This window comes from Setaria viridis, chromosome 4, assembly GCF_005286985.2.
Source record: "Setaria viridis chromosome 4, Setaria_viridis_v4.0, whole genome shotgun sequence".
Classification (NCBI taxonomy): domain Eukaryota; kingdom Viridiplantae; phylum Streptophyta; class Magnoliopsida; order Poales; family Poaceae; genus Setaria; species Setaria viridis.
In genome coordinates this window covers 3,164,157-3,191,624 of record NC_048266.2, presented here as the reverse complement: position 1 = coordinate 3,191,624, position 27,468 = coordinate 3,164,157, and the positions used below count along the sequence as shown (strand labels likewise).

At 45.5% G+C, this 27,468-nt stretch overlaps 1 protein-coding gene and 2 pseudogenes across 2 annotated transcripts; 2 read left to right on the top strand and 1 right to left on the bottom strand.

The window, feature by feature from the left end:
• The first annotated feature begins 5,109 nt into the window (after positions 1–5,109).
• On the top strand, positions 5,110–6,113 carry LOC140222683 (uncharacterized; annotated as a pseudogene).
• A 3,693-nt stretch (positions 6,114–9,806) lies between these two features.
• On the top strand, positions 9,807–22,140 carry LOC117853035 (disease resistance protein Pik-2). Of its 2 annotated transcripts, none has more exons than XM_034735382.2 (4): positions 9,807–10,198; positions 10,483–11,634; positions 12,597–13,400; positions 20,160–22,140. In XM_034735382.2, the coding sequence occupies exons 2-4, from the start codon at positions 10,522–10,524 to the stop codon at positions 21,873–21,875; spliced, it is 3,633 nt and encodes a 1,210-aa protein (XP_034591273.1). In that variant the 5' UTR covers positions 9,807–10,198; positions 10,483–10,521; the 3' UTR covers positions 21,876–22,140. The 2 variants fall into 2 exon arrangements, with proteins under 2 accessions (XP_034591273.1, XP_034591272.1); XM_034735381.2 differs by having other exon boundaries at positions 10,430–11,634.
• Positions 22,141–25,175: 3,035 nt separating this feature from the next.
• LOC117851581 (cytochrome P450 709B2-like) lies at positions 25,176–27,380 on the bottom strand (annotated as a pseudogene).
• Between the last annotated feature and the right edge of the window lie 88 nt (positions 27,381–27,468).

The window sequence follows — 27,468 nt, the reverse complement described above, 5'->3', positions numbered from 1 at the left end:
AAGTGGCGTGATGATTGAACACATGACGACGACCACAGTGTTGCGCCTTTGCTGCGGCCGCCTGATAGGTTCTTGGATTCCTTTATCTGGACATATGATTGCTTAGAGCGCATCTTGAAATGCGAATAAAAACCCAGCTTTAGCCTCGTGTCTCTCTCTTGATGTTGCTCCTGAAATCTGATCCATGCCTCTTTTCTCTCTCTTTCTGCTCCCAAATCCGATATGCCTTTTCCTCACCATTGCAAAGGTGGGTGCTGGCAATTAGCACACGAGGGTGTAGGTTCTCCTCGGGTTTCTTTGGGCCATTTCTTGTTTTGTTTTGGTGTCTCCTTGCTTGTCACTTGGCGGATGAGGCTCCTCCGCAGTAGCTGGGCTGCTCTTGTGTCACTTACGTGTGGGTCCTGCGTGGGTCCGGTTCCACATGTCAATAACCCAACTGCTCTCTGCAGTACTGCAGAGGAACCACTTCCCACGTACTGCAGAGGAACCACTTCCCACTTGGCAGTAAGAGTATCTCCAACACCCTACTTATTTTTTGCAAAAAGATTCCTCTGAGTTGCTTATTCCAACGGACTATCCATTTCCCACTCTTCAAATCCCAACAACTAGTTTCCTCTCTAAAAATTCACGCTCTCCATCTACTCCAACAGTCTCTCTATTTTGTACTACAACAGTCTCTTCATTTTGCACCCTTCATTCTTGCAATTACTGTGCTAGGACCCATACTTTGGCAAGCTCGTGGGGAAGGATGGCATTTTGCACCCTTCATTCTTGCAATTACTGCGCTGGGACCCATACTTTGGCAAGCTCGAGGGGAAGGATGGCAAGCTGAGATAGGATAGCAAGTCAGATAGCAAATCTTTTGGAGCACAATTTTCTTGGTGGTTTGCTAAAATTTCTCTAAGCAAGCACATCATCTACACCAGCATGTGGTGTTATCATTATCATAGGCTGATAGCACAGGATGACAGGATATTCAGGAAATGCTGTGCATCGCACCGGTTTATAACTGGTAAGCGTGTAAGACTTGTGAGGGTCCACGATGATCTTGTAGTTGTAGACTTTGTTGATTTTATACTGCATAGAAACAGATTGTGTGTACGAAAAGTCCTAGAATGTGGCTGGCAAGTGGTCCTAGTTTGTGGGTATGATGGTGTGTACGGCAGATTGAGAGATCTGTCTCTTGTGTGTGCTGTCTTGTGCTTGCCTGCTTGATGATGACGAAGTGCCGTGCAGACCGGCTTGGAAGGAGCCCAGCTGCCCAGGAGTACTCCGAAACATGGGATACGGTTCTCTTCTCACAGTTTAGCGACGAACCAGCTGCAGTAGCGAATCAAAGGACGTGGTATCGGTACCGGGTACTGCTAGAAAGGTGTGGGGTAGAGAGATGGATTCTTTCTGGGCAGAAAAGGCCGCGGCGATAGCAGGTAGGTGAACAGTGCCTCCAGCGTCCGGAACAGCGCCGGTTGCTGTCCCTGGGGCACTGCTTGTATTGGAATCTCCGTTGGCGTCCCGGCTGCCCTCCTGCGACGAGCACGGACCGATCGGCGTCGTGCCACCGGGGGTTGCTTAAGTGGTTTACGGGGTGTTTGATACATCTTGTTAAAATTTAGCACATGTCTATCGGATGTTTGGATACTAATTAGGAGTATTAAATATAGGTTAATTACAAAACTAATTGCACAGATGGAGTCTAATTCGCGAGACGAATCTATTAAGCCTAATTAGTTCATGATTTGACAATATGGTGCTACCGTAACCATTTGCTAATGACGGATTAATTAGGCTTAATAGATTTGTCTCGCGAATTAGCATAGAGTTCTGCAATTAGTTTTATAATTAGCTCATGTTTAATCCTAATTAGCATCCGAACATCCGATGTGATACTGCTAAAGTTTAGCATCTAGTATCCAAACACCCCCTTATGCTTCGAGTTTCCCAGGAATTCTGTAGGATTCTGGAACGAAGCAACAAAAGTGATGGTGCAAAGATATCTTTGCACCTTCCACTTCCAGATGACCGTGCAATGCTTGGGTCCTGGCAACGGATTGCTCGTGCGGTCGTGCCCCCTTTTTTTTCCCATCTGGTGGACTTTCCGTAGACTACCGCTGTGGCCACCTGCTATGCCACGAGTCCTGTTCTCCTGTTGGGTCTCGACGGAGTCCTTTTCCAGTAGTGACCGTGATTGGTACTACTAATTCCAGCTAATATGTTACTCCTAGTAGTAGTTTTGTTGTGACTAGCGATGATGTACGTGGGGGCACGCACGTGTCTAAATTTCAGCATTCAACGATCTAAAATCAAGAAGATTTTTGAATTGCAAATTAAGAAGTTATTCGTGTCTGTTCATGTTCCAATCAGATTTGGAGAAATTTTTAAACGCTATCAAATCACTGTGCCTTAAAAACATTAAACGTTACCCTTCAAAAAAAACATTAAACGTGAGGAATTGACGATCTTGCTCAGACTCGTAGTTTTTTCTCACATAAAAACTACAACATAAATTAGTGCAATTAGTCACAGATGTGCACTGAAGAGAGTAGAAATTGGACAGCAGCCAGTAGGAACCCGGAAGGTATCTTTGACAGACTGAACGTCGCATCTGATCTTTGGCAGACTGAAGTCTGAACGTTGCTTGAGTGGTGCTCGAATGGTGGCTCAGATGCGTGCATGAGGCAAGGAAGCATCTGGCTTCATTGCTCTCTTTGGCCACGTGCATCTCTCACAGATTAACGAATCAAACAACAGGGAAGAGAAGAACACCTCCATCCGTAGCCGATCCACGCGTAGTGCTGCTGCATGCTGAACTGCTGATCCGCGCGTAGCGCTGCTGACGCAGCGGGCGGATGTGCTCGGCCACGCCGAGCTAGCATCGGACGAAGATGCCGTTCGGATTTGGGAAAGCCGGGATGTACGCCTTTTGTTGTTGCCACTGGCGATCGTTGTACCGGCCACCGCTATGACGCTCGATCGAACGATCGCACAGCGGGCGGGGACATGGACGTAATCACGTGACGCTCCGAGAAGAAGACTCCCCACACTGCCTTGAAGCGGACCCCCTATCGCCGCGCGACCCCGAGCGGCTCCGCGAGCGCTGCCAGGTGAACGCCGCTCTCCCCGCGGCATCCGCCCAGAGGTCGCCAAGCCGCGCCTCGGGCGGGAGCGGGCCGGGAAGCGAGCGGCATGAACTCGGAGGGGGAGGGAATCCGTTTGGCCGCCCATGGATTTAATTTACTGGAGAGAAGAGAGGCGGCGCCGCGGCAGGAGTTTCGGTCGCTCGGGGCCGATTCGGGCGAGGGAACTGGGAGTCTGGGAAGAACCGGGTCATGCGGGGAAGCCGCGGGTACAGGGGGCGGGTAGAAGCATCACGACGTGAGAATAAGAGGGAGAATTAAGAGGGTGCATGATTTCGATGGATCTACGTCGTATCCTCTTCCTTAAATGCATGACAGGTGGGTTCGGCATGAGGGTGCAGCTTCAATTTGGATAAGTAGTATAGATAAGTTGTTGTCTACGGTCTTTGCCTCAATCTTTTTTTGAAAAAAAAAACCTGTTCGCTTCAGCTTATTCAGCCGGCTTATCAGCCACCAAACAGTGTTTTTCTCTCACAACAAATCAGCCGTTTCAGCTTTTCAGCCGGCTTATAAGCTGAAGCGAACAGGCCCAAAGTTATAAAGCGTGGACGCCGGCTTGCGCGGTACAAAAGGTTAACGAGCTGCATGACCTGACCACCTGACCCGAAGAAGGGAAAGCTGACCAGTCGAGGCTTCACTGACAGCCAGGTCAGCTTATGTCTTGTTCCGTTGACTGGTGGCAGCATCTTACGGCCTTTTTTGTTGGGCTTTCCAAACCTGGCAAAAGCAAAAAGTCAACCAAAAGACCCCAAAACCATTGATACTTTTGCCTAAAAGCAACTTTTATGGTTGTACAAACCTAAAAGCACCTCCCCTTCTTTCAAGTGCTTTTGGAGCAAAGAATTACCCACCTGTTATTGGTTATGATGTACCGTTTCATTTTCTCCCGATCTATTCTCTCCCGCACGCGAAAAGAAATGGACCGACTCCTCTCCCCCGTCCCCTGCACAGCGCCGTTCGCATCGTCCGCCTGCTCCAGGTGGTCTGCCGTCCCTGGTCGCCGGCTGGCCGTCCACCGCCCCCCGTCGCCGGCCTCCTGCCCCAGACTGTCGCCGCAGCACCAAGTCGCCGGCCTCCTGCCCCCTGACGCCCGCCGCCACCCCCTAACAGCCGCAGTAGCCCACCTCGCCCGCCACCAGCCGTCGCACGTTGACTACCGCTGGTCACTGCCCGTCCGCCGCCCCCCCATCGCCGGCCCCTTGCCCCGGACCGCCACCGCCGCACTAGGTCGCAGGCCTCTGCCCCCTGACGGCCACAGCAGCCCGCCTCGCCCGCCACCAGCCGTCGCACGCCGACTACCGCCGGCCACCGCCCGTCCGCCACCCCCCATCACCGGCCCCCATCGCCGGCCCCCTACCCCTGCTCCTCTCTCTTGGTCACCCGGCGCACCCACCGCCCCCAAGGTTCCCTTCCTTTTTCCATCTCATCTACAATCTTGTTATAACACTTGTTTCATCATACGTGATAAATTATTTACACTATTCCAATTATTTTATGTTGTCAGGTACAACTACAACACAAAATCAAATAGGAAGCAAAATAGTTAAGGCAACGGAAAGCTACCTATGAAAAGGAACTTCTTTAGGTATGACAATCAATTGTAGTCGTAAGGTTAAATGCAAAATGATAATTAAAAAATGTATAATCAGTCAACATTTGTACTTGGATATCTATGCTCATTTATTTCCCACTGGTTTAATGTGCCCCTTCAGGATCATAGAATGAGAGATATCTCTAGAAATTTAGTTATGTCTTGGCTTGATAGTTGGATATCTCTAGAACAGCTCATGTTTCTGTCAACATTTGTACTTGGATATCTCTAGAACAACTCATGTTTCTGTCTTCCCCGCACATTAGACAATTAGCTCTCTATAAGCATATCAGCAGATCATACATAGAGAGGTCTCTTGGGTTGGAATGCGTTATATAGCACTTTCGTTCTAGTTCTTATGATTTATTTTTGGTTGGTTGAAGCATGGGTGATAAAGCGGATTGGGGTGATACTTTTTTAAAGCATTTGATTGATGCCTGCAAAGAAGAGATTGAAGTCGGGAATAGGCCGATGGGAATTGTTACTACTACCGGTTGGAAGAATGTTGTTTCCAAGTTTGCAGAAAAATCCGGTGATAGGAGAAAAAAACAATTGAAGAACAAGTTAGATCTTCTGAAAAAGGAGTATTCAACGTTTATGGAGTTCAAGAATTATGCACTGGTCTTGGATGGGATGAGGCAAAACAAACTGTTGATTGCTCAGACGAATGGTGGGATGAACACCTTGTTGTAAGAACTATGTTGTCATTGTAATTATATTCTTCCCATTCTTTATTATGGTGTGCCTTGCTAAATTTTTTTTCTAATTATAGAGATGCAAGAATCGTGAGAAAGGAATCAAATGCCACCATATGAAGTTTCGAAAACAAGGACCCAAGTTCCTTGTGACCTGCATATCTTGTTTGGCAAGGCACATGTAAGTGGGTCTTCTGCATCCTGTCCTGGAGATATATCATCCGATGAGGCAAGTGATGAGAATGTGGATGAGGTAGCAAAACTTATGCAGAAGGATATGACAATGAACCTAGAAAAAAGGAAATGCAAGGGTACCTCCATTGGTGTTGAAGAGAAGGATGAGAAGAACCCATTCTTTCATTTGTACAAGACCACTTGTTTGAAGATAGAAAATGCTGCAGAGAGGATCTCCACAAGTGTTGAAGCATCATCAGCTCCTCCAACCAACCTAGTTCCTACCATTACAGAGACTATGAAAATGGTGAAAGAATGTGGGGTGCAAGAAGGAATTGCTCTAATGCACACAGCCGCCTCCCTAATTGTTAAACCTGCATTTAGGGAGCTCTTTAGCTCTCTAGAAACAACTAAAGGAAGGCTGGATTTGATTGAGAGGGAGCTAGAAAAGGAGATGATGAAGTGCCACTGATTTGTTTCCATGTTTATCAGATTATTTTATTGTCATATGTGACAATAATTTCCCTATGTTGAACCATAATTTGTTACCCTATGTTGAACCATAATTTGCTTGGAGATGTGAAATATTATTTATCTATTATTGTGTTATATTGAGCTTTTTCATTTAGTATTATCAAGAAAGTTATTGTATTTAATTATTAATATACTAATATCTCATGTAGATGGATGATAGATTGGGAGATGTAGCCAAAGGAGGATAAAAAGAACTACTACTGCTAGCTGAACTTGCACAGCATGCTGGTGCTATTAGAGAAATGGGCAACTTGTATACTAAGTGCTATGTGCACAAAGCTGAATATAGGGAAACGTCAGAAACCGGAATTCAATGGGTGATGAGGTGTATGTCATGTCCGAAGTATTTTTATAAGATGTTTCAGATGAGCACCAAGATTTTCAATAAACTTCATGACTTGCTAGTCTCTACTTACGGATTGATCTCGACTAACAATGTTTCTTCTACTGAGTCATTGGCAATGTTCTTGTGGATCGTCGGAGGACCACAATCTTTTTCACAAGCTGAAAATCATTTCATACGGTCACTTTGGACAATTCACATGAAGTTTCACGAAGTGTTGAAGTGTTTGCGCAAGTTAGCTAAGGACAATATTAAGCCGAGAGATCCTACTTTTTCTACGGAGCATGAAAGGGTGAGAGAGGATCGTTTTTTGCCATACTTTAAAGGCGCAATTGGAGTAATAGATGGTTCACATGTCAAAGTGGTAGTGCCAGTGGACGAAGTGGTTAACCACACATGTCGTCATGGATATACATCTCAAAATGTGCTAGCTATTTGTGACTTTGACATGAGGTTCACCTTTGCGGTTGCCGGGTGGTCGGGTTCTGCACATGACACACGTATCCTCAATCATGCATTGGCAAATTTTCCTTCATTTCCCATGCCTCCTAAAGGTATACATGGTTCCTTCAACAAATTAGCAATATTTGTATTATTATGTACCTTACTACCTTGGTTTTGTAGGAAAGTAGTATCTTGTGGACTCAGGTTACCCAAACCGAATTGGGTATCTTGCGCCTTTTAAAGGAAGCACGTACCATATACCAGAATTTCAACATTGTTCGGAGCCTCCTCGAGGAAAGTATGAGATGTTCAATTTCTTACATTCATCTTTTCGTAATGTCATTGAAAGGTCTTTTTGTAATCTTAAAGAAGAAGTGGCGTATTTTGAAGGACATGCCAAGTTTCTCACCTCATACTCAGAAACATATCATTATGGCTTGTCTTGCATTGCATAATTTTATTCGTGACAGTAATTTGTGTGATAAGGAGTTCAAGAGATGTGATGATGGTGAGGATTACTTGGTACAACATACATGTGGCATGAGATAAACACAAGGAGATGAGAGTAATGTTGTGGAGAATGAGGATACCATGAATAGCATTCGTACTAGGATAGCTAATGCTTTTGGTTAGTGCAAGAGGAGGAGAGTAATGTTGAGGGATGGCATTATTGTATAGAACTTTTGATGGATATAGTTCTATTTATGTGGACCAATCACTTTGATGGATGAAGAACATATAAAATTTATTTTTTTCTTTCTAAAATAGTCGTTTACATGTGAACTAGTGAACACATTATTTTGTAACGAGCAATTTGCATGTAAACACACTCACAGGCCTTTAGGGGCATTACAGGTATTTCTTACACAACCTACAGTTTCAAGGTTGCTCTAACCAAATGGTCTTCTGCTTTTCCTACAGCTGCTTTCTCACAGCTGCTTTTCCACAGCCCTTAGCTCACAGCAGCTTTTCCAAAAACCACAACCCAACCAAACACACCTTAAACCCAAAGATTCCCACATTTAAAATACACGTTTGGTAATGTTAACCATTAGAAAACATAGGGAGAGCTGGCCCCTTCATCCGATCACTCGCAATCTTTGGTTATCCGACGAAATACAATAACGAATTCGAATCGAGCGGATACACGATGTACAGTTCCAAGCCTCACGAGTTGGCAAGCAGATCACATAGACCTGTAATCTGGGGCCTGTTTGATTTCAGCCCGACCAGAGCAGCTGGAGCCAGGCAGCTCGATCCAGCCCCAACCACTCAAAATCGAACATTTGGGAGCACTGCTTGGTTCAGGCAGGTTTATCGGACCGCAACCGAAGAAGCCCCTAGTGCGAAGGATGAGGAGAAAATATGTCATACTAGGGGAAGGCAACAATTCTTCATGTCGCGTAGTCCAATAGGCCCATGACGGAAACTGCAGTGCCCGCTTGTATCTACAGTGCTGTTTCTCTCTTCCTCGTCAAGAGCAAGCTCCCGCCTTCTCCTTACCCTAACCTGCTCCGACTGCACCACCATTACAAGTGCGACACCCCCACCATTTTCCTTGCCCAACCAACCTCCACCGCCATTGTGGCGGGACCCCTTCCCCCACCTCCCATTGTGCCCACCTACCGCCGGACCGGCGACCTCCCCAACCATCCCTTTTTATAGCCTTGAACATGGATCCAATTAAATAGCCCAACTCTAACTTCAACATTAACCTAAAAGCCTAATGGGTGGCTTGTCGGTGTAGGGGTGGCAGCTTGACGGCGCCAAGGGGCGCTTAGCAAGGTGGAGCAGAAAGTGGACTCTAAGTGAGCGACAACAAACCGGCAACCCATCGGGAGCTCATGGGGTAAAGAGACGAGGAAGACATAATCTGTGCCATTCCCTTCATTGTTAGTTCTTGCATGAAACTCAAAGTGGAAGGTGAATAAAATTTTTCGTTCCAGAAAATGAATAAGATTTGGAGCGCGTTAACATGCGACCAGTCGCGCAAAATGCGAGCGCACGACCCCTATCTCGATCCACTTGCAGTCTTTTACTGCCTCGGGAAATGTGAACCACCACTTGCAGTCTTTTACTGCCTCCATACAGACAAGTTAATGTGTCTGGTTCAAAATACTAAACATAAAGAGGCAGGTAGCCCAATGTCACGTTGACCTCGTCTTTTATTTTGTTCCATTATTTTCTATAGAATATAACTTTCTTGTTAAGCGTTCGTTTTCCAATCCGATGGCACCATTGTGGTCCTTGCGACACCATTGCGGTCCTTGCGATGTGATCTACAAAACAAGAACAACATTCGATAAGTTTTGAAGTAATTTTATTTATACTGGCAACTTATGTGTAATAGTATGTATTTATATCAACTTGTTCAGAGATTGTGTATCAACTTATATAGAAACAACAATACTATCAAGATACTTAAGATCATTTTATCAACTTAAGATCAATTTATACAGGGCATTCTTATTAACTTATGTAGAGATTATGTACCAACTTATATAAATCCGATTTTTAACTCATGTATAGTTTTACTATCCAGTTAAATAAAGAGATAATGTATCAAATGTAGTTGTACTAAAACAACTCCAAAATCCTAATCCTAAATTATAAATCTAAAAACATAAACCCAAAACCAAAGTCCTTGGAAACCTAATAAATAAATATTTTGGAAAACAAGTTATATTGTATGTCAAATAAAAAACTTGTGCAAAAGACAATACGTCAACTTTCATAAATAATCTATTGATAAATTTACAACTATTCTCAGTATACGCCGTAGCCAGTCACAATCACAGAATAGCTTATTTTGTGTCCTAACCAACCGACGCATCATATATGGCACGTCCGCTCTCCATACGAGCGACGCAACAACCGCGCTGACTTAATTACGCGTGGTCCACCCGATGGACCGGTGGTTACGCGTGGCTTGGCTCCCGAGCGAACCAGCCAACCAGCAGCTCCCGTCTTGGTTCCTGGTCTTACGATCTCCTCCGTTTACAAATCTACCACTAGATAATTTCTGGTGGACTGGCCGTCGTTAAATCCGACACTGATATATCCCACCTCGTCGTCCGCCCTTCAGCACTCGCTGCCTGCCACGAGCAAGTAGGTGACGCCGGTGCTCTCCGGAGGACCGCCGGGAACGCTGCAGCGGCGGGGACCAGCGTGGGCACGCCGGCGACATCTGGTCTTCCGCCACACCGTTGAATCCCAGTTTGGCATGGGGTTGGCCGGTTGGGAGTTGGACGCTCTCCGTCATAGCTGACGACGCTGGCATCAGGTACCCAATTATTGCAGCCCGATGCACTTTCCAATTTTTAGTAAATTGTTAGCCTGTATTGGATGAATCAACTTGATCGCAAACTCGCAACCTTACTCGAGTAGTATTGCGGCATCATCCGGACTCACAAACATAGATGGTGAAGTCGATGATTGTAGCTGACTATTAGTTGGGCTGTCACCGTCGCGTTCTATATTGCTAAGAATCACCTACTCGCTGTGTGTATTGCAGCTGGACTACCTTAATTTTTCTGCCCTGAAACCAATCGCTTGTTTGGCATCCAGCACTAGCAGCCCCAGCAATTGACACAAGTGCGGAGAGCAATGGAGGCGACTGCAGTGAGCGTGGGCAAGGCTGTACTAGAGGGAGCACTGGGCTACGCCAAGTCCAAGGCAGCGGAGGAGATCGCCCTGCAACTCGGCATTGACCGAGATGTGGCCTTCATTGTGGATGAGCTCGAGATGATGCAATCCTTCCTGATGACTGCTGACGAAGAGCAAGACAAGCACAAGGTGTTCCTGACCTGGGTGAAACAGATCCGTGAGCTAGCCTACAATGTAGAGGACACCCTCATGGACTTCACTCTTCATTCTGACAAGAAGCCTTCCTGCTGGTGTATCCTTCACACCCTGCGGGAGAGGCATGACATTGCCAGGGAGGTGAAGGACCTCAGGGCCAAAGTGGAGGACGTGAGCAACAGGAACCTGCGGTACCAACTAATCAAGCGCTCTGGCTCAAACCACTCCTCTGTGGAGGAGCAAACCAGTGTTGCCGCTGCAGCAATCTTTGGCATCAAGGAAGCAAGGCATGCCACCTTTGAGCAGGACAAATCGAAGATAAATCTGCAGCAGCTGATCAAAAGCGAAGAGAAGGACCTTAGGGTGATCGCTGTGTGTGGGACTAGTTGTAATCTTGGGAAGACATCTGAAATCAGGAAGGCCTATGATGATCAAGAGGTATACAAAGGGTTTCAGTGCCGTGCCTGGGTTCAGTTGATGAGCCCGTTCAATCCAAACAAATTCTTCAAGGACTTGGTTAGGCAGTTCCAAGTCTATTCCCGTGAAGTAAATGGTAAATCAGAAGAAGGAAATGCTCCTGGATATGACGTCCTCATTGAATTGGAGAAGCTAGAGAGTCTGGGGCAAAGTTACTTTGCTAAAGAGGTTGCAGTTCATGTTAATACGAAGAGGTACCTGATAGTTATCGACGGCCTGTCCTCAGTTGTGGAATGGGATTGGGTTAAAACATACTTCCCAGACAAGAAAAATGGGAGCCGAATTATCGTGTCAACACAGCAAGTTGAAATTGCAATTTTATGCACGGAGCAACCGTACCAGGTAACAGAGCTCAAGCAGCTGTCATCTGAACAGGCTGTTTATATGTTCCACAAGGTGACACAAGAGAAACCTATTACATCAGATGTACCTAAAAAACAGGTGATGTCTTCTTTTTTACCTGTCACAAAGTCTGCATGTACCCAAATTTAACAACTAAAAGTGATGTGATTTGTGGGGGATAGCTCAAAGATGTTTAACAAATGATGAAAGAAAAAACATCTGTATGAAATTGAAGAGACTCCATAACCTCTTAAATGGAAGTATATATAGTGTTTCCCTAAGTTATAATGTTAGACACTTAGATTTTTTCTCTATTATGTAAGTGGAAACTGTCTGCCAATCACCATACATGCTGCCAAACATTTTGTTGCTAGTTTATCTATGTGTAGTTAAAAACTTTGTGTAAAACTCCATCTGTCCAGTGTACAAAAAACTTCTGACGTGCTCTGCCGCACGTTTTACTGGCTCGAAGACCTTAGGGATGCTCGCCACTGATACTATCTTCCATTTGGCTCACAGAAAAAAAAAGGAAAAAAAGTCTTCCGCTCAGTGCCAATTCTCTGGCTGTAAATTTTCCTGAATATGCAGTAGAGTTGCATATCATTGCACTAAGAAGAACCCAAAGAATACAATGCACCCAAACACACACCTTTGACAACAACAAACACAACAGGAACCAAGCAACCAATCAGCATCCTATCTGGCAATTATCTCCAAGTGGGATAAATCCCTAGCGTCTGCTAGACACCAGAGGTGGTGCCTCCTCAATAATCTGTCTAAGAACTGCCTTTACATTATAGCGGCAAGGGAGAGAAATCCGGTACCTTATAGCGGCGGAAGAGGAGGGACCACACTTGTCTGGAGAAGACACAGCCACACAAAATGTTCTGGATGCCTGGATGGACTCGGCCTCCTGATCACGCAAAGGACAGTGAGCTGGATGGTCTCTAGCTGTGAATTACTAACCAAACTTGGAGCATATATCATCAATATATAGTGCAATGTAAAATTATATAGAGCACCAATGCAAAAATTGCTCAAACATTTACTTTTGTTATCAGGTAACACGTGTATCAGACTCTACAGGGCCAACCTCCAAGTCAAATAGAGTTACTAGTAGCTGGAACAACTCTGCGATTTCCAACAGTGAAATACAGGAGGAAGAACCAAAGTTTATGTATTCTGGTATTGGTAATGCGTTCTCGTCTACTGGAAAAAAGTTTGAGCGCAGCAGAACAATTGCTCTGGTTGATGACGTGCTCGTTGGACGAAAAGCAGAGAAATCCAGAATTATTGATCTAATATGTCAACCAGATCACAAGCAAGGCTGCAAGGTAATCTCTGTTTGGGGAATGGGAGGTCTTGGAAAAACCACTCTTGTCCGAAGCATCTATAAAAGCCAACAACTTTGTGGCTGGAGGCGTGCTTGGGTCACTGCATCGCGCCCTTTCAACCGTGAAATGCTCCTTAGAAGTGTAGGTTTGCAACTTGACAAAGATATCCAGGAAAATCCTGTTGTAGCAAACGAGTCACATCAGGAAAAGAAAATTATGACAAAGGTGGAAGTTCAAGAGTTGATCAAACAAACACTCCAAGAGAAGAAAAACATCGCAATGATGGGACCTCAAGAGTTGATCCAAAAGCTAACTCGGTTTCTAGAAACACAGAAGTGTCTCATTGTTATTGATGATCTTTTGTCCATCGAAGAATGGGACTCAGTTAAAGAAATCTTTGCAAAGGCTAATCGTATCATAGTCACCACTAGGGGAAAGGATGTTGCAAAGTATTGTTCAAGAGAAGACAAGAACATGTACAGCCTTGAAGGTCTGAAAGGAGATACTGCACTCAACCTTTTCAAACAGAAGGTACTTTCTGAAATACTGTTCTTTCTATCAATTGGATGGTTTTGCTTTGTTTAATATTATATTTAATATCTTAAATTTTTTCTCAGTTTGGAACCAGTATACTTTTGAGTAAATTTCAAGAAACTTTAATTGCTTTGGCATGTGTATAAAAGCTACACGTTTAAGGGCATGTTTTGAAAAAAAAACTACACATTGTGGTCACAGGTTTTTAGAAAGCTATAACTTTTACAGTTTTTATCTCCTCAGCCCACATGCCAGTGTTAATATTATATGGCCCATTATGTTGTCTTAAACCGTCATGGGGTCACTATTGTCATATTGATTGGGGGTTAAGTAGTCCTAATGAGATGACTAAGATAGTTTGTACATTAATTAGGACATCATGTAAGCAAAATGATGATGTGGCAGTAGGGTTAGGGAAGAGAGAGAAGGAAACTGTTTCTCATGCAAGAAACTAGCTCCATCGGCGCGAGAACAAAGGAAGAGTATTGTTAGGGCAAGCTGATGTAATTAAATTTAAAGTTTTTCTCATTTAAATTACAGAAAATTGAATTAAATAAAGTTTATTCATAGCTTATACATATACCACGAATTAAATTACAGTCCAGTGGTTATGAAACCATGCAGATTGAATTAAAGATATCAACTATAGTTACAAATGCAACGAGATCTTCGTAGACACATTCCTAATTAAATTACAGTCCAGTGGTTATGAAACCATGCAGATTGAATTAAAGATATCAACTATAGTTACAAATGCAACGAGATCTTCGTAGACACCTTCCTAGGTAGTTCAACATGGTACAAATTCTTAAGTACATACGCTGACACACTTTGGCTTAACATATGCTGCTTCGTTGTGATCCGTTCACACATAGGGAGATTGGTCACTTCATACTGCATGACACTATTGTCAACATCTCGTCAAATTGATTTACACATGTTTTTGTTTGTCTTGCCTGTCATGCGGTCAACTCTGTAAATCCTTCTTGGCAATTTTGTTTGTAGGACACCCGAAGGGGGTTGTGTGTGATACACTCCATTCGTCCATTTAGTTGGCTAGACATGATTTTGCATTTTTTATCTACACCATAGTGCAACCCATAAAAGGACCTTTTTGCCCTCGTAGAACCGGGCTCACCCGTCAGCCCTCTCCCTCTCGTCCTTTCCCTTTCCTCTTTGCTTCCGCAGCCGCGGGCCACATCCCGCACCGGCGCACCCCAAACCCCCGTTCTTCGACTGGCTGCTCGACGCGCTCGCGTTTCACGTGGGGGATGCCCGTGCAGCCCGGCATGGTGGGCGCCGCGCCCGCGGACGCTTGACAGTTCGCGGCTGAGCTCATAGCTACCCCTAACCGGATCGTCAGCAATGGCGCCTGCGTCATCGCGTCGCTGTACAAGCTGCAATGCGAGAAGGGCAGCAACCAGGATGCTACGATTTATTGTGACCTGGGAGCACTAGTGGAAATCATAGCTTCGGTGAAGACCAAATTCGTCGCAAAGGAAGTTTTATGATGAATTTGTGATGAAATTCAGTCCGTAAAAAATGGAATGTCAAGTTTGTACTTCCATGACGAAGTGAGCAAAAATCGTCACAGAACTGATTTTTTCTGCGATGAAAAAACTTTCGTCACGGAACCATTTTCCGTTCTATGATGTGTCCAAAAATATCACTAAACTTTAGGATCCACGTGTCCCCGTCCATGCTGGTAGGTGACGTGGCACCGTTCACGCTGGCACGTGATGTGGTCCGGACATGCTGGCACGCTACCCTCCTACCGCTAGCAGCTAGCTGCCTCACCTCGCATGCTAGGAAGCGCGCTGGTACACGAGGGTGAGATCAGCTTTGCGCAAGGGAGGACTGGAGGAGAGGGAGAGGGCTGACTGGTAGGCCCGGCCTTACGAGAGCTAGGCTTGCTAATTGGATTGTAATCCAACTCCAACTCACGCCAATCCACATCAAATTAATTTACTTTTTCAATCCAACTCACGTCGTAATTATATTGTGTAAACCCAAGCTAATCCACCCTACTAGTTGATAGAACCCATAAGTTTTCTATATAAATTTATGGGCTTGTATAAAAATCACGTACATATTTGAAATAAAAGTCAGACCGACATGTGGATCCTACGTCAAGAGCAGCACCCTAGAGTAAAATCTCGCATTCACACCTTAAAATTTTAATGAAATTGATCGAAATTGTTGAAGATGACTCAATTTGATTGTCAGCTACTTTGTGCAAAATAGTATGGCTAAATATACATGTAGACCCCATGTCAAGACCTGGACTCTAGAATTAAAACATCGCGTTCATCCCTTAAAACTTTAGCGAAATGATCAAATTTTTTTGGAGATGACCCAATTTAACTGTCCGCTACTTTGTGCAAAATAGTATGGCTGGACATACATGTGAGCCCCGCGTCAAGAGTCGGACCCTGAAACTAAAACATTACGTTCACACTTTAACATTTTAGCAAAATTGATTGAAATTTGTTGGAGATGGCTTAGTTTAATAGTCTGCTACTTCATACGAAAAAGTATAGTTGGACTTACATATGGGCCCCACATCAAGGGTCGGACCTTGAATTGTTTTGCGAATCGAACCAATACAACCCACTATAAATCTTTCCCAAACCATTTGATGAATCAACATATTAGTAACCAATCTAAACAACTTCGAAGAGAAAACCAATCCATTAAAACCATTAAACCCAATCTAATTAGCAGGGCAAACGAGAGCAAAAGGATCCTTTTATGTGCTGTAGATAAAAATGCAAAATTACAGTGTCCAGCCAACTAAATCGATGAATGGAGTGTGTCCCACGCAAAACCTCCCTCTCGGGATGTACTACGGACAAAATTCCCATCTTCTTTGACATGCTAGACTCACGTGGCACGTTGCCTGATCGCTAGACTTGTCCTTCCGTTTCCTTTTTCTTAGAATTGTACGTAGAATACATGTGTCACATCATCGGCAAAGCATGAACATATAGTATTTAAATCTATTTTTTTTTGGGTCCATGACCACAATGCGCCTTGTCTGTTTAACCATTAGCTCCGAAACTTAGGGATTTAATGGTTCATAGATAAGCTCCCATATCTCCTCAATGATGGCATAATATATGATCTTGCTTCCATTATCATCTAACATCAGGAGCCTCATGAGCCCCTTCATGCGGTCTGGTACAATGGTTTTGTCATCTAACATCAAACTCTAGAACTTTTAAAGCTCTCTTTCATATCACTCAAGTCTCCCTATCCATCACATAATATATGAGATCATCTTCACCAAATTCCGCCAATGTATCAACCATGGAATCATATTAGGTAGCATCCACCAATCATCATTTCCATCTTCTTCTTGACCATCTTCTGATGTAATCCCTTCGTCCCCATGATTGGTCCAACAGATATAGCAAGGCATGAAACCTCTACTAGACCGATGTCTGTAAGTGGGCTTTATGGAAGGGTACTCTTATTATTGCAATCACATCATGGACAATATATGTATGTACCCTTTAGGCTTGGAGCATCGATGCGCATTGTACATCCATTGTCGATCCATATACATTAGGTTGTTGCAAGCTAATTTTTAGTAAATGATGAAGTTATCATATAAAGATTTATCTGTTATTTAGAATAAGATAAATCAGCAAACACCAAGTCACTAACCATTGGCATGTTGATACTCCTAGAGGTAGAACTGTAAGTGTCACTAGAGACCACCGATAGAGGTGCAAAACCTAATTATGGGGAGAAATTTTACATAATTTAAATAAACTTTCTCGAAGATCTTTAATTCATCTAGTAATGATTATCTAAATAGCTATTATTCTAAACATAGTTAATTCGGCATGATGATCCATCTGAAAAAGAAGGGAAACCCCATATTTATTTATAATTAACCACCATCCACAATAGAGCATTATCTAGCTACATCTTTCCGTAAGGAACATCCAAAGATCTACAATGGGATAATTGCAATATACATCAAAAGTTAGAGCTCCACCTCATTGATTCTTCACTATGGCTAGAAGAAAAGGGTTCAAATCTAAAGCAACCATGCACAATCTAAAATTGAGTTAAATCATCTCCTTGAATTAGAGTTTGATCTTTAATCTCCAACAACCCTTTCAAAATCTAATTAAAAAATTAGAGTTCAAATTGAGATGAAGATTCCAAAATTCTAGACAAAAAGAAGCATCTAATCCAACTAGTAAAAATTGTAGCTTTATGAGAAGAAAAACAAAAAAAATAGCGGTGGGTTTGTGAACTGGGTTTAAATAGTTATAGTTTTGTTAAAATTAGAAAATAATAGTTGTAGGTTTGTGACATATACTATGGATATAAAGATGTGAACTATACCTATCCCACCATAAACACTAATTAATTGTCCCCGTGCGCATCTTATTTGACTTTGGCACTAAACAATACTAGCCTGCTCATCCACGGCCATGCGAATGGTAGCTCTGCAGGGCTCCCATAGGACACCTTCACACGCCATTACCGACTGCCCTACCTGGCTCGTCATTGCCACTATATTATGGGGTAAGAGGCTCCAACCTCTAAGCTGCCTCATTATGGTTACCACTTTTGTGGTGCCCTCAGGTTCTCCAAGATGCACTGCACCCTTAGCTCCTGGCTACCTCAACTGGGCCACAAATGTACTCCACTTAACTTGAGCATCTTGTCGCTTCCTACACCGTCATTGTGTCCATGCCACAGTTGCCCCAACATTCCTTCTATGACTATTGGGAGTGTAATCCATCTGCCCCCCACCTCCAGCTTCCTATCTTGTCTTTCTTTTTAAAGAACAACGAGGGGCGAATCACACCCCTTGAACCTTTCATTGCATTTGGAGTAGTGCGGGAAGGAGAAAGGGACTACCGTCTTCTTCAACACCGAGCAGTAGGGCGGCAAGCACAATGTTAATAGCTGTGGGGGAGGGGCACCCCGCGGCCCTAGGCAGGAGAAGAAGATGTGGTGGATGTCCTCCGTCGCGTTTGGGAAGAAGGGGCAGCGCAGCGTCTCGAGGGCACCGTGGCTGTGAAGGAACGCGCACGTGCGCGTACGTGGTCCTGTGGCACATCAATTAGAAGAAAGATTTGACCTCCCTATCCTGTCTGACTTTGCGATGACTTTGTAATGTTAGCGCGAGGGTTGTTATTTGAGTATCATGGAAGATAGAAGATAACTAGGTTTCGCCCATGCATTGCCATGGGAAACCAAAAAAACTTCCAACGGAATAAGAGGAGCATGAAAAAACACGATTGATTGTAGAATATTATGTTTTGGGCAATTAGAGTCATGAGTTTAATGTTTGGGTTAATGTTTCGTGCATTTTTACATCTGTTTCGGCCCAACACGAGAACATTCTTGACCGTACTACTGCTCATGAGCCTTCATAAACACTTTAGTTTTTCCCCCGTGAGCCAAATTTATGTAACATCCAGCCCATGGGCCAAAGTTGGATGAGGCCATTGGGCCAACAATTGGAGTATTGCATGGGGGCACAATAGTTCACGCTACTTTAGTCCTAAATTGGAATTTGAGAGTGAGATGAGCTAACTTAAATAGTCAGTCTAAGAAGTGTAGTAACTCCGATTGCAACCTTTTGTGTGAAGAGAGGACGAAAGCGCAAGCAAGTTGCTATGTAGGTGTGGTTCACTCAATGTGTAGAGTGGGCTTTAGACTTGTGTTGGGCCTGGGGTGTTACAATTTGAGTTGTCTAAATTTGTATATTTAAATCTGCCCCGAGCATTTGTATATCGAAACGTGCGCGGCACAATTAATACCATAGTACCAATACTCATAGTTAATTTATTAAAATACTATTGTTAAGACCATGAATTTAGATGATTTGTCTTCATTTTTAGAAACTATCTTGACGTTAACTTTGCTAAAAACTCAAATATAGATTTTTTGAGAAAATAATATTTCAAATCTAGAGTAGCTGTGATGCCAGATCCATAAAAAGGTGTCTCTATTATTATATGGCATATACTAAAAAAAGTTTCATGATTTTTGGAAATCATCTTACGATAAACAACTTAGATGAAAAATCAAATATACCTTTCCAGGAAGAATTTTAATTTTAAATCTACATTAGATATGACCAGATGCAAGAAAAATGAATCTCTATTGATTTATATCATCTACTCAAAAAATTTCATGATTTTTAAAAACCATATGAAGGGTAAACAACTCACCTAACAACTCAAATATAGCTTTTTCAGGAAATTTTTTTATGTCAAATCTTTGGTAGCTATGATACTAGATCCAAGCAAAATGGATTAATATTGATTTATAACATCCTCTCAAAAAATTGAAAGATTATTGAAAATCATCCTGGCAACTCAAATATAGTTTTTTGGGAAGAATTTTTATTTCAAATCTACAATTGTTATGGTACCAGATCCATGCAAAGTAGGTCTATTTTGATTTATAGCACCTACTTAAAAAAATTAAACTTTTTAGAAGTCAATTGGGTGGGGGGAACTGGATAGTGGAAGTGGGAGGGGGAGGGGATGGGGTTGGGGGTGCTGGTTTGCTTGGGGGACGACACCGAAGGGGGGCGACATGAATACCCCTTGTATTCTTTTCAGTAGTACATATAAGATAAGATCGAAGATGATGTGTCAAGTTTGACTTCAAAAATGGTCAAGGACCATAAGTTTGAGCTAGGCCCTACGAACTGATAATTTCCTATTTCGTTGCCATTCTTTATCTCAATACTGAACAATGTTAAAATCGTTGCAGGTCTTTGTGGAAAACACTGAACAGATTGATTTACATAGTGATCATGATATGATGGAGCAAGCAAGACTTATCCTTAAAAAGTGTGATGGACTTCCCCTTGCAATATCAACGATAGGTGGTTTCCTAGCTACTAAGCCAAAAACTACTACTGAATGGAGGAAAATGAATGATCGCATTAACACCGAGTTGGAGATCAATCCGGAACTCAGGACAATAAAAAATGTCCTCTTGAGGAGCTACGATGGTCTACCCTATTATTTGAAGTCTAGTTTCTTATACCTATCAATCTTTCCAGAGGATCACATGATTAGGCAGAAACGTGTGGTGAGGCGGTGTGTTGCAGAGGGTTATTCAAAGGAGATGCATGGCATGATTGCAGAGGAAGTTGGTAACAAGTACTTTGATGAGCTCTTTGATAGGAGTATGATCCTGCAGGGGGAAGATGTAAATATTTATGGTGGAAAAAACTATTCTTTTCAACTTCATGATATTATGCGTCAAATATGCATATCAAAGGCGAGGGAAGAAAACCTTGTTCTTACACTGGAGGAGGGATGCAGTTTGTGCAGCACAAATGGTACAATACGTCACCTTGCCATAAGCAGCAACTGGGAAAGAGATAAGGATGCGTTTGAGACAATGCTGGACTTGTCACACCTGCGGTCATTGACTGTGTTTGGAAACTGGGGATCATTTTTCATTTCCAGTAAAATGAGATTCCTTCGAGTCTTAGATTTGGAGGACACTTTCGGAATATCTGATCATGACCTTGATCAAATTTGCAAGCTCTTTCACCTGAAGTACCTTTCTCTGCGAGGATGTGAGAATATTCACCATCTACCTGATTCTATAGGGAATTTGAGGAACCTACAAACATTGGATGTCAGTGGCACACGTATATCTGAATTGCCGGCCACTATCACTAGGGTCAGCAAGCTGCAGTACCTTCGTGCAAACTGTGTCTATGTTCCAAGAGAGATTGAGAAATTAAATGCTCTACACACATTCGGCCGTGTCGATGTCAGACATGAAGAAGGAATTGATACTCTAAAAGGGTTCAAACATCTTATGCAGCTGCGCAAGCTAGCAGTGGTCGGCCTCACGGCCGCAAACAGTGAGGAGTTCTGGTCTGCCATTGCTAGCCTGAAACATTTGCGATCTTTGTCAGTCAACAGGGATTTTCCGAGGATTGAGTTTGATTGTTCTTTGGGTGGGCGTTTGTTTCCTCCAATATGGATTGAAAGCCTAAAACTGGCTGGCAAACTAGCCAGGTTAACAGAATGGATCCATCATCTTCAGAATCTATCAAGGTTACAGCTACGGGAAACTGAATTGCAACAAGATGCCGTGTGGGCTATTGGAAATTTACCAAATCTTGAAATTCTACACATGCGATTCGATTCATTCTTGGGGAAAGAATTACTATTCGTACAAGCTTCTTTCCCTAGACTCTTTCAGCTGGTGCTTTTGAATATGAGACATGTCACATTTGTTAAGTTTGAGGATGGAACAATGCCCAAACTTGAGCTTCTACAAGCTGATCAATGGGGAGAACACTGGGAAGGACGACAGGAATTCACGGGGCTAAGGTATCTCACGAAGCTAAAAGAAATTTGGCTGGGCAGTCAAATCAGTGAGGAATTCAAGGAAAATGTGCAGAATCAACTAGCAGAATATCCTAACAATGTCAGTTTGAAGCTGATGTCGCGAGACTAGAATGACATCTATGCAAGAAAGACGTCTCTTCTCTTAGAGGGGCTTCTTCGTCTTAGTTCTGCTTTCTTTCGTATCCCCTTTCCTGATGTTCCTCCTCTGCTGTTAAGTTTCCCTCGCCCAAACAGATCCTGCTAGGCGATTACAGTTCGTGTCCGATGGAGTAACTAAATTACAATTTGACTATGTAACTCATGCAATTAGACACCAAACAGGCATATGTTGATGACTTATTTGGACACTTATCCAGCAGTTCTTTTTACTATCACTGAGAGGTACCACTATAATTAGAACAATATAATTTGTGGTATATGAGGTACTAATCTCAAGCTATAATCCACTAATGTCAAGGAGGGGCCAAATTGTAACCGTTGGCTAATGCCTATCCCACTGAGCGCACCATTTAACTTATGGACAAATCTAAATCATGTCGGATCGCACTTGACTGTAAATGCGCGACCGCTGGTGGCTCATGGCCTGCTACTAATGTGACGGGCTCACGTAAAAAATTTAAATATTAGGTGGATTAGTTTGTGGTTGGTAGTTAGGATGATGGCACGCATGACCTCCTGCGGTCTCCAAAGGAGAAAACTAAGCTGTGCTGGTTCATGTGATTTTTTTTTCATTTGATCTCTTTAAAATATGATAACTTTCTTCTGAATTGCCCGTTTTCAACTTCGTTTATACCACTGGATACTTCGTTTATACCACTGGATTTACATGATGAGTTTACAAAATTAGATCCATGATGCATATATTTCGAGAAAAAATTGTGCGCTATCGATTTATATTAAATGCATAGTAGCTAGTTATATATTAAGTGTGTGGTAACTGATGAGTCACCTACCTATAAACTATATACATAAATTGCTAAAAAAAGATTTTCCATGTTGTTGTTGCCTACTTGAAGTATCTACGCCACATAAATTAGTATATTATCACTACACAAGTTATTGCATTATTTCTACATAAGTTGCAACAATATAGAAGCTGTCACAAATTTACCTAGAAATTTGATAATAATAAGTTGATATGACTTCTTATAAAAGTTAAAGGTGTAGTAGTAGTTATACAAGTTACCACAATGTATGGAATAAGTAGCTACATGTCCATGCATGATTTTCTGCTGGATAATAGAATCTGTTGTCCCAAAAATACAATATAAGTTGCTTATATAAGTTAGTACTGTGTATCAACATAAGTTGACACTAATATAAAACGACTTCAAATATATTAAATATGGATCTTATTTTGTAAATCTTGTTGCAAGAAACACAAAGGTGTAAATGGATTTGAAAACCAATACTTGATGAGAGAGTAATGCTCGTTTGAAGAAAATATAGCTATTTTGCTTGCCAATATCATCACCGTTGTCACTCCAAAAGAGACATATTTTATCTATTGCATGCCATAGCCCCCGCGTATTGCTGATTGAGGGACACATGACGGCACAAGATAGGGTCACGTGTTGTCCAATTGCGCGACAGGTCGCGCGTTAACCTCCTTAACTTATGTACCACAACAATTTATCTAATATATTGTGGATAACAAACTTTGGGCATCAAGAGGGTTGTTTGGTCGCCATCATAGTATGCCCCGTACAACTGCCGTGGAGAGTTGTCTCGGCGCCGCCGCATTCCTTGAGCACCTCCTCCCTGAACTACCGCTGCCACTCCCGGTGCATGCCAAGGAGGAACATGGGCTAGGTGAGGAGGTGTGTGGTGCTTTCGTGCCCGGCGAAGAAGAACGCCTTGCACTCGCCGACGATCTCGTCCATGATAATGATGCTCTCGCCGCCCTCGTCGGTGTTCGCCTCCAGCATGAATCCTGGATAACTAGACCTAGTTGTTGTGCAATTCCACATAAAACGGGCCTCCAAATGCAATTCTGGCTCAGAAGGACATCCAAATTCCAAACAACTTAAATGAATTGGGCCAAATAAAATTGAGCGATTTTGGTCCCAATTCATCAATCAAACGAGCTACGACAACAATCGGCGGTGTTCCGGATTATATTAGGCCATCCATGTTACTGATCAGGGTGAGGGATGAGGTCCAAATGTGTCCTACTATTATAGATGTCCATTCGAGCCACCCAGCCCGGTTCGGCACGGGCCCGGCATGGCCCGTTAATTTTCGTGCTGTGCCAGCCCACGAGCCTCACCAGCGGCCCAAGATCAGGAACAAGAAGAGGATCAGGAGAACAAGAAGAGGATCAGGAGGATAAGGGTGTACCTGCGACGCCGGAGCCCAGAGCAGGAGAAGATGACATGACGATGAGATGCCTAGAGGATCTGTGAGAGGACGAAGGCCAACAGTCGCGACACCACAAGTCCATAACCACTCCATCCCTCCTCAACGGTGCACGGCACCCGCCACCCGACGGATACCTGCAAGAAGAGGATCAGGAGAACAAGAACACGATCAGGAGGATCTAGATCTAGGAGAACAAGAAGAGGATCAGGATCATCTACAACTCACCAGCGATGCCGCAACCTGAAGCTGGAGAGGACGACGGGAACAAGATTAGGAGAACAAGAAGAGGATCGGGAGGATCTAGATCTAGGAAGGTGAGAGGACGAGAGCGAGTAAGCAAGAGCGGCAGCGCCGGTGGATCCAGCTGAAGCCGAGAGAAGCAGAGAGAGAGAGAGCGGCGGCTGGTGGCTGGCGGCAAGGCACCAAGGAGGCGGAGGCACGGAGCGGGACTGCGGGTGCAGGATGAGAGGAGGCGAGGAGACGAGAGCGGAGGAATCGAGGCGAGGAGGCGGCACCGGCGGATCGAGCCGAAGCCGAAAGAGGCAGAGAGAGAGAGCAGCGGGCGGTAGCGGCGGCTGGCGGCAAGGCACCAGGGAGGCGGAGTTGCGGAGCGAGACGCCGGGACTGCGGGTGCGGGATGGGAGGAGGAGGAGTCGAGGCAAGGAGGCGGCGGGCGGAGAGGAGAATGGGGTAGGGTTTGCGGAGGAGGCGCGGCCAGCTGCGCGGGGGGGGGGGGGTGTCAGTTATATATGTCTCCCCTCCCGACCGTTGCTGGACTGGGCTGGCCGACCGTTGGTTTGACGGGCTGGCCGTTCGATTTCGTGCCGGGCCGTGCCGCCCATCGGACCAAGGCACCAGCCCATGCCCGGCACGAGTCATCGGGCCAGGCCAGCCCGAGCCTGAAGAGTTACGAGCTGGGTCGGGCTTTGGATGGGCTAAAAAACCGGGCTTCATGCCGAGCTGCCAGGCTGCGGGCTGCATGTACATCTATACCTACTATGCTCCATGGAATGGTCACCAATGAATATTGTTTTGGCAACAACAAAGAGAACATGACACTGCTTTGACCATTGTTAACATTGTGAAACGTACGCTTACATCAAAGTCATAATATTTTGAAACTAATTTATTTTTTAGACAAATTTAGCCACATTGTTTTCAAAATTTTATTTGAAATGTGCAAAGTGGAAATAGTTTGACCGACCCCAGTCGCCAACTCGCCATACATCCACTCCAGTTCGCAAAAGGATGCCCCCTACGGATCCAAGAGCCTGAGCACGACGGGGAGCCCCTGCGACGGCTGCAGCGTCAGGAAGTCTGCCGGCGCGTGCACGTACTCCGGCGCCACCTCGAACGCGAACCGCCGCATGACCGCCGCCAGCGCCGCCTTCGCCTCCATCATCGCGAAGTCCTTCCCGATGCACGACCGCGGGCCCGCCGAGAAGGACAGCAGCGCGCCCGGGTGCGCCGGCGCCGCCCTGCCCGCGTCGCCCTTGAACCGGAGCGGGTTGAACTCGCCGGCGTCCCCGCCCCACGCCTCCTCGTCGCGGTGCAGCATCGCGATCGGGATCAGCAGGACCGTGCCCTCGGGGACCACCACGCCGCAGAGGTCCGCGTCCGCCGTCGCCCGCCGCTTGATCAGCGTCGCTGCGCCGTACAGCCGGAGCGTCTCGTGCAGCACCATCGTCACCTGCAAAACCACACGAGGACCCGATCGTCACAGGCTCGCCGGTGGCCACCGTGCGGGCTATAGCTTGAGGTTGGGGACTTACAAGCTTGAGCTTGTTGAGGGTGTCGCCGTGGAGGGGTTTCTCCGCGCCGCCGCACTCCCGGAGCACCTCCTCCCTGAGCCGCCGCTGCCACTCGGGGTGGGTGCCGAGGAGGAACATGGCCCAGGTGAGGAGGTGCGTGGTGCTTTCATGCCCGGCGAAGAAGAACGTCTTGCACTCGTCGATGATCTCGTCCATGGTCATGACGCTCTGACCGCCCTCGCCGGCGTTCGCCTCGAGCATGAGGCCGAGCAGGTCGGTGCCGTAGTCGCCGGCGCCCTCCTTGGCGGCAGACAGGCGCTTGTCGATGATGGCCATAAGCGTGCCACGCACCTTCCTCTCGAGCCGCCACCGGCGCACGTTGGCCTTGGTCGCGCCCACTGCATACCCGGGACGCGCACCCTGTTGGAGGCGAAGGCCATGAGCTGGAGCTCCCGCTGTGCCAGGAACACCTCCTTGCCCTGCCGGTAGCTACTGCCGAACGCCGTGCGCGAGATGACATCGGCGGTGAGCTCCATGAACTGCTGCCCCACCTCCACAGTCACCTCTCCGCCCACCGCCGCCGCCGCCTCCCACGACCGGATGACCTCCCCCGCGCACGCCGCCACCACGCCCGCCATCGCCTTGAGCTTGTTCCTGGCGAACGCCGGGTGCACGACGCGGCGGTGGCGCACCCAGTCCTCGCCCTCTGCGAAGATCAGGCCCATGCCCAGCAGCGCCAGGATGGCCGGGCCCGGGTCCTTCTTGCCATACAGCCCCGCCTTGTCGGAGAGCACCCGCCTCGCCATGGCGTAGCTGCCGACGCACAGCGCCGGCGTCGAGCCGGACCACGACAGGAACACCTTGCCGTAGAGCGACGTCCACGCCCGCAAGTGCGGCATCACGCGGGGGACGATGTCGTGGGAGCTACGGTCCCGCGCCGCCTCGCCGCTCGCCGCCTCCAGCATCGCCGTGGCCTCCCCGGCGTTGCCCACGAAGAACCGGTACGGCGGCCCGCGGATGCCCTGCCGCGCGAAGGCCCGCGCCACGGCGTACGGCCGACACACCAGGTGCACCAGCGCCGCCCATAACCACGGGAGCAGGGCCACGGCGAGCGCAGCGGCGACCGCCATTCCCATGCCACCGCCCGTTTGGACCATCTGAATGTGAACGAAGAACTCGATGAACCATGCGAGGCCGCGCATGACGTTTTCGAGATTGTGCGCTTCAGGAATAGCGATTTCATCTTCTTTGACTCACGCTGCAAGGGGGACAACAAAGTCGTATGTTTTCGAGCTAGTACGAGACATGTCTGAAAAATATGGTTCTTGCGAAGAATATCTCAAATCTTTGGCTCGATTGTGAAATCGTAAGCGGTACGCGTACAGTTACGTGCAGGGAAATGATTGTCATTTCGTACATGTAATTCCTCCGTTGTTCCGTACCCCCCTTGATTTTCTTGCACGTCTGCATTTCAGCTTCCCTACTTTCTTCTGCTCTACAATGTCGTCGTCCTTGCATTCCTCAATAATACACGATGGTGCCCGCACAGCTCAACATCATGCACGATGTGATTTACACCTAGGGCAGGGC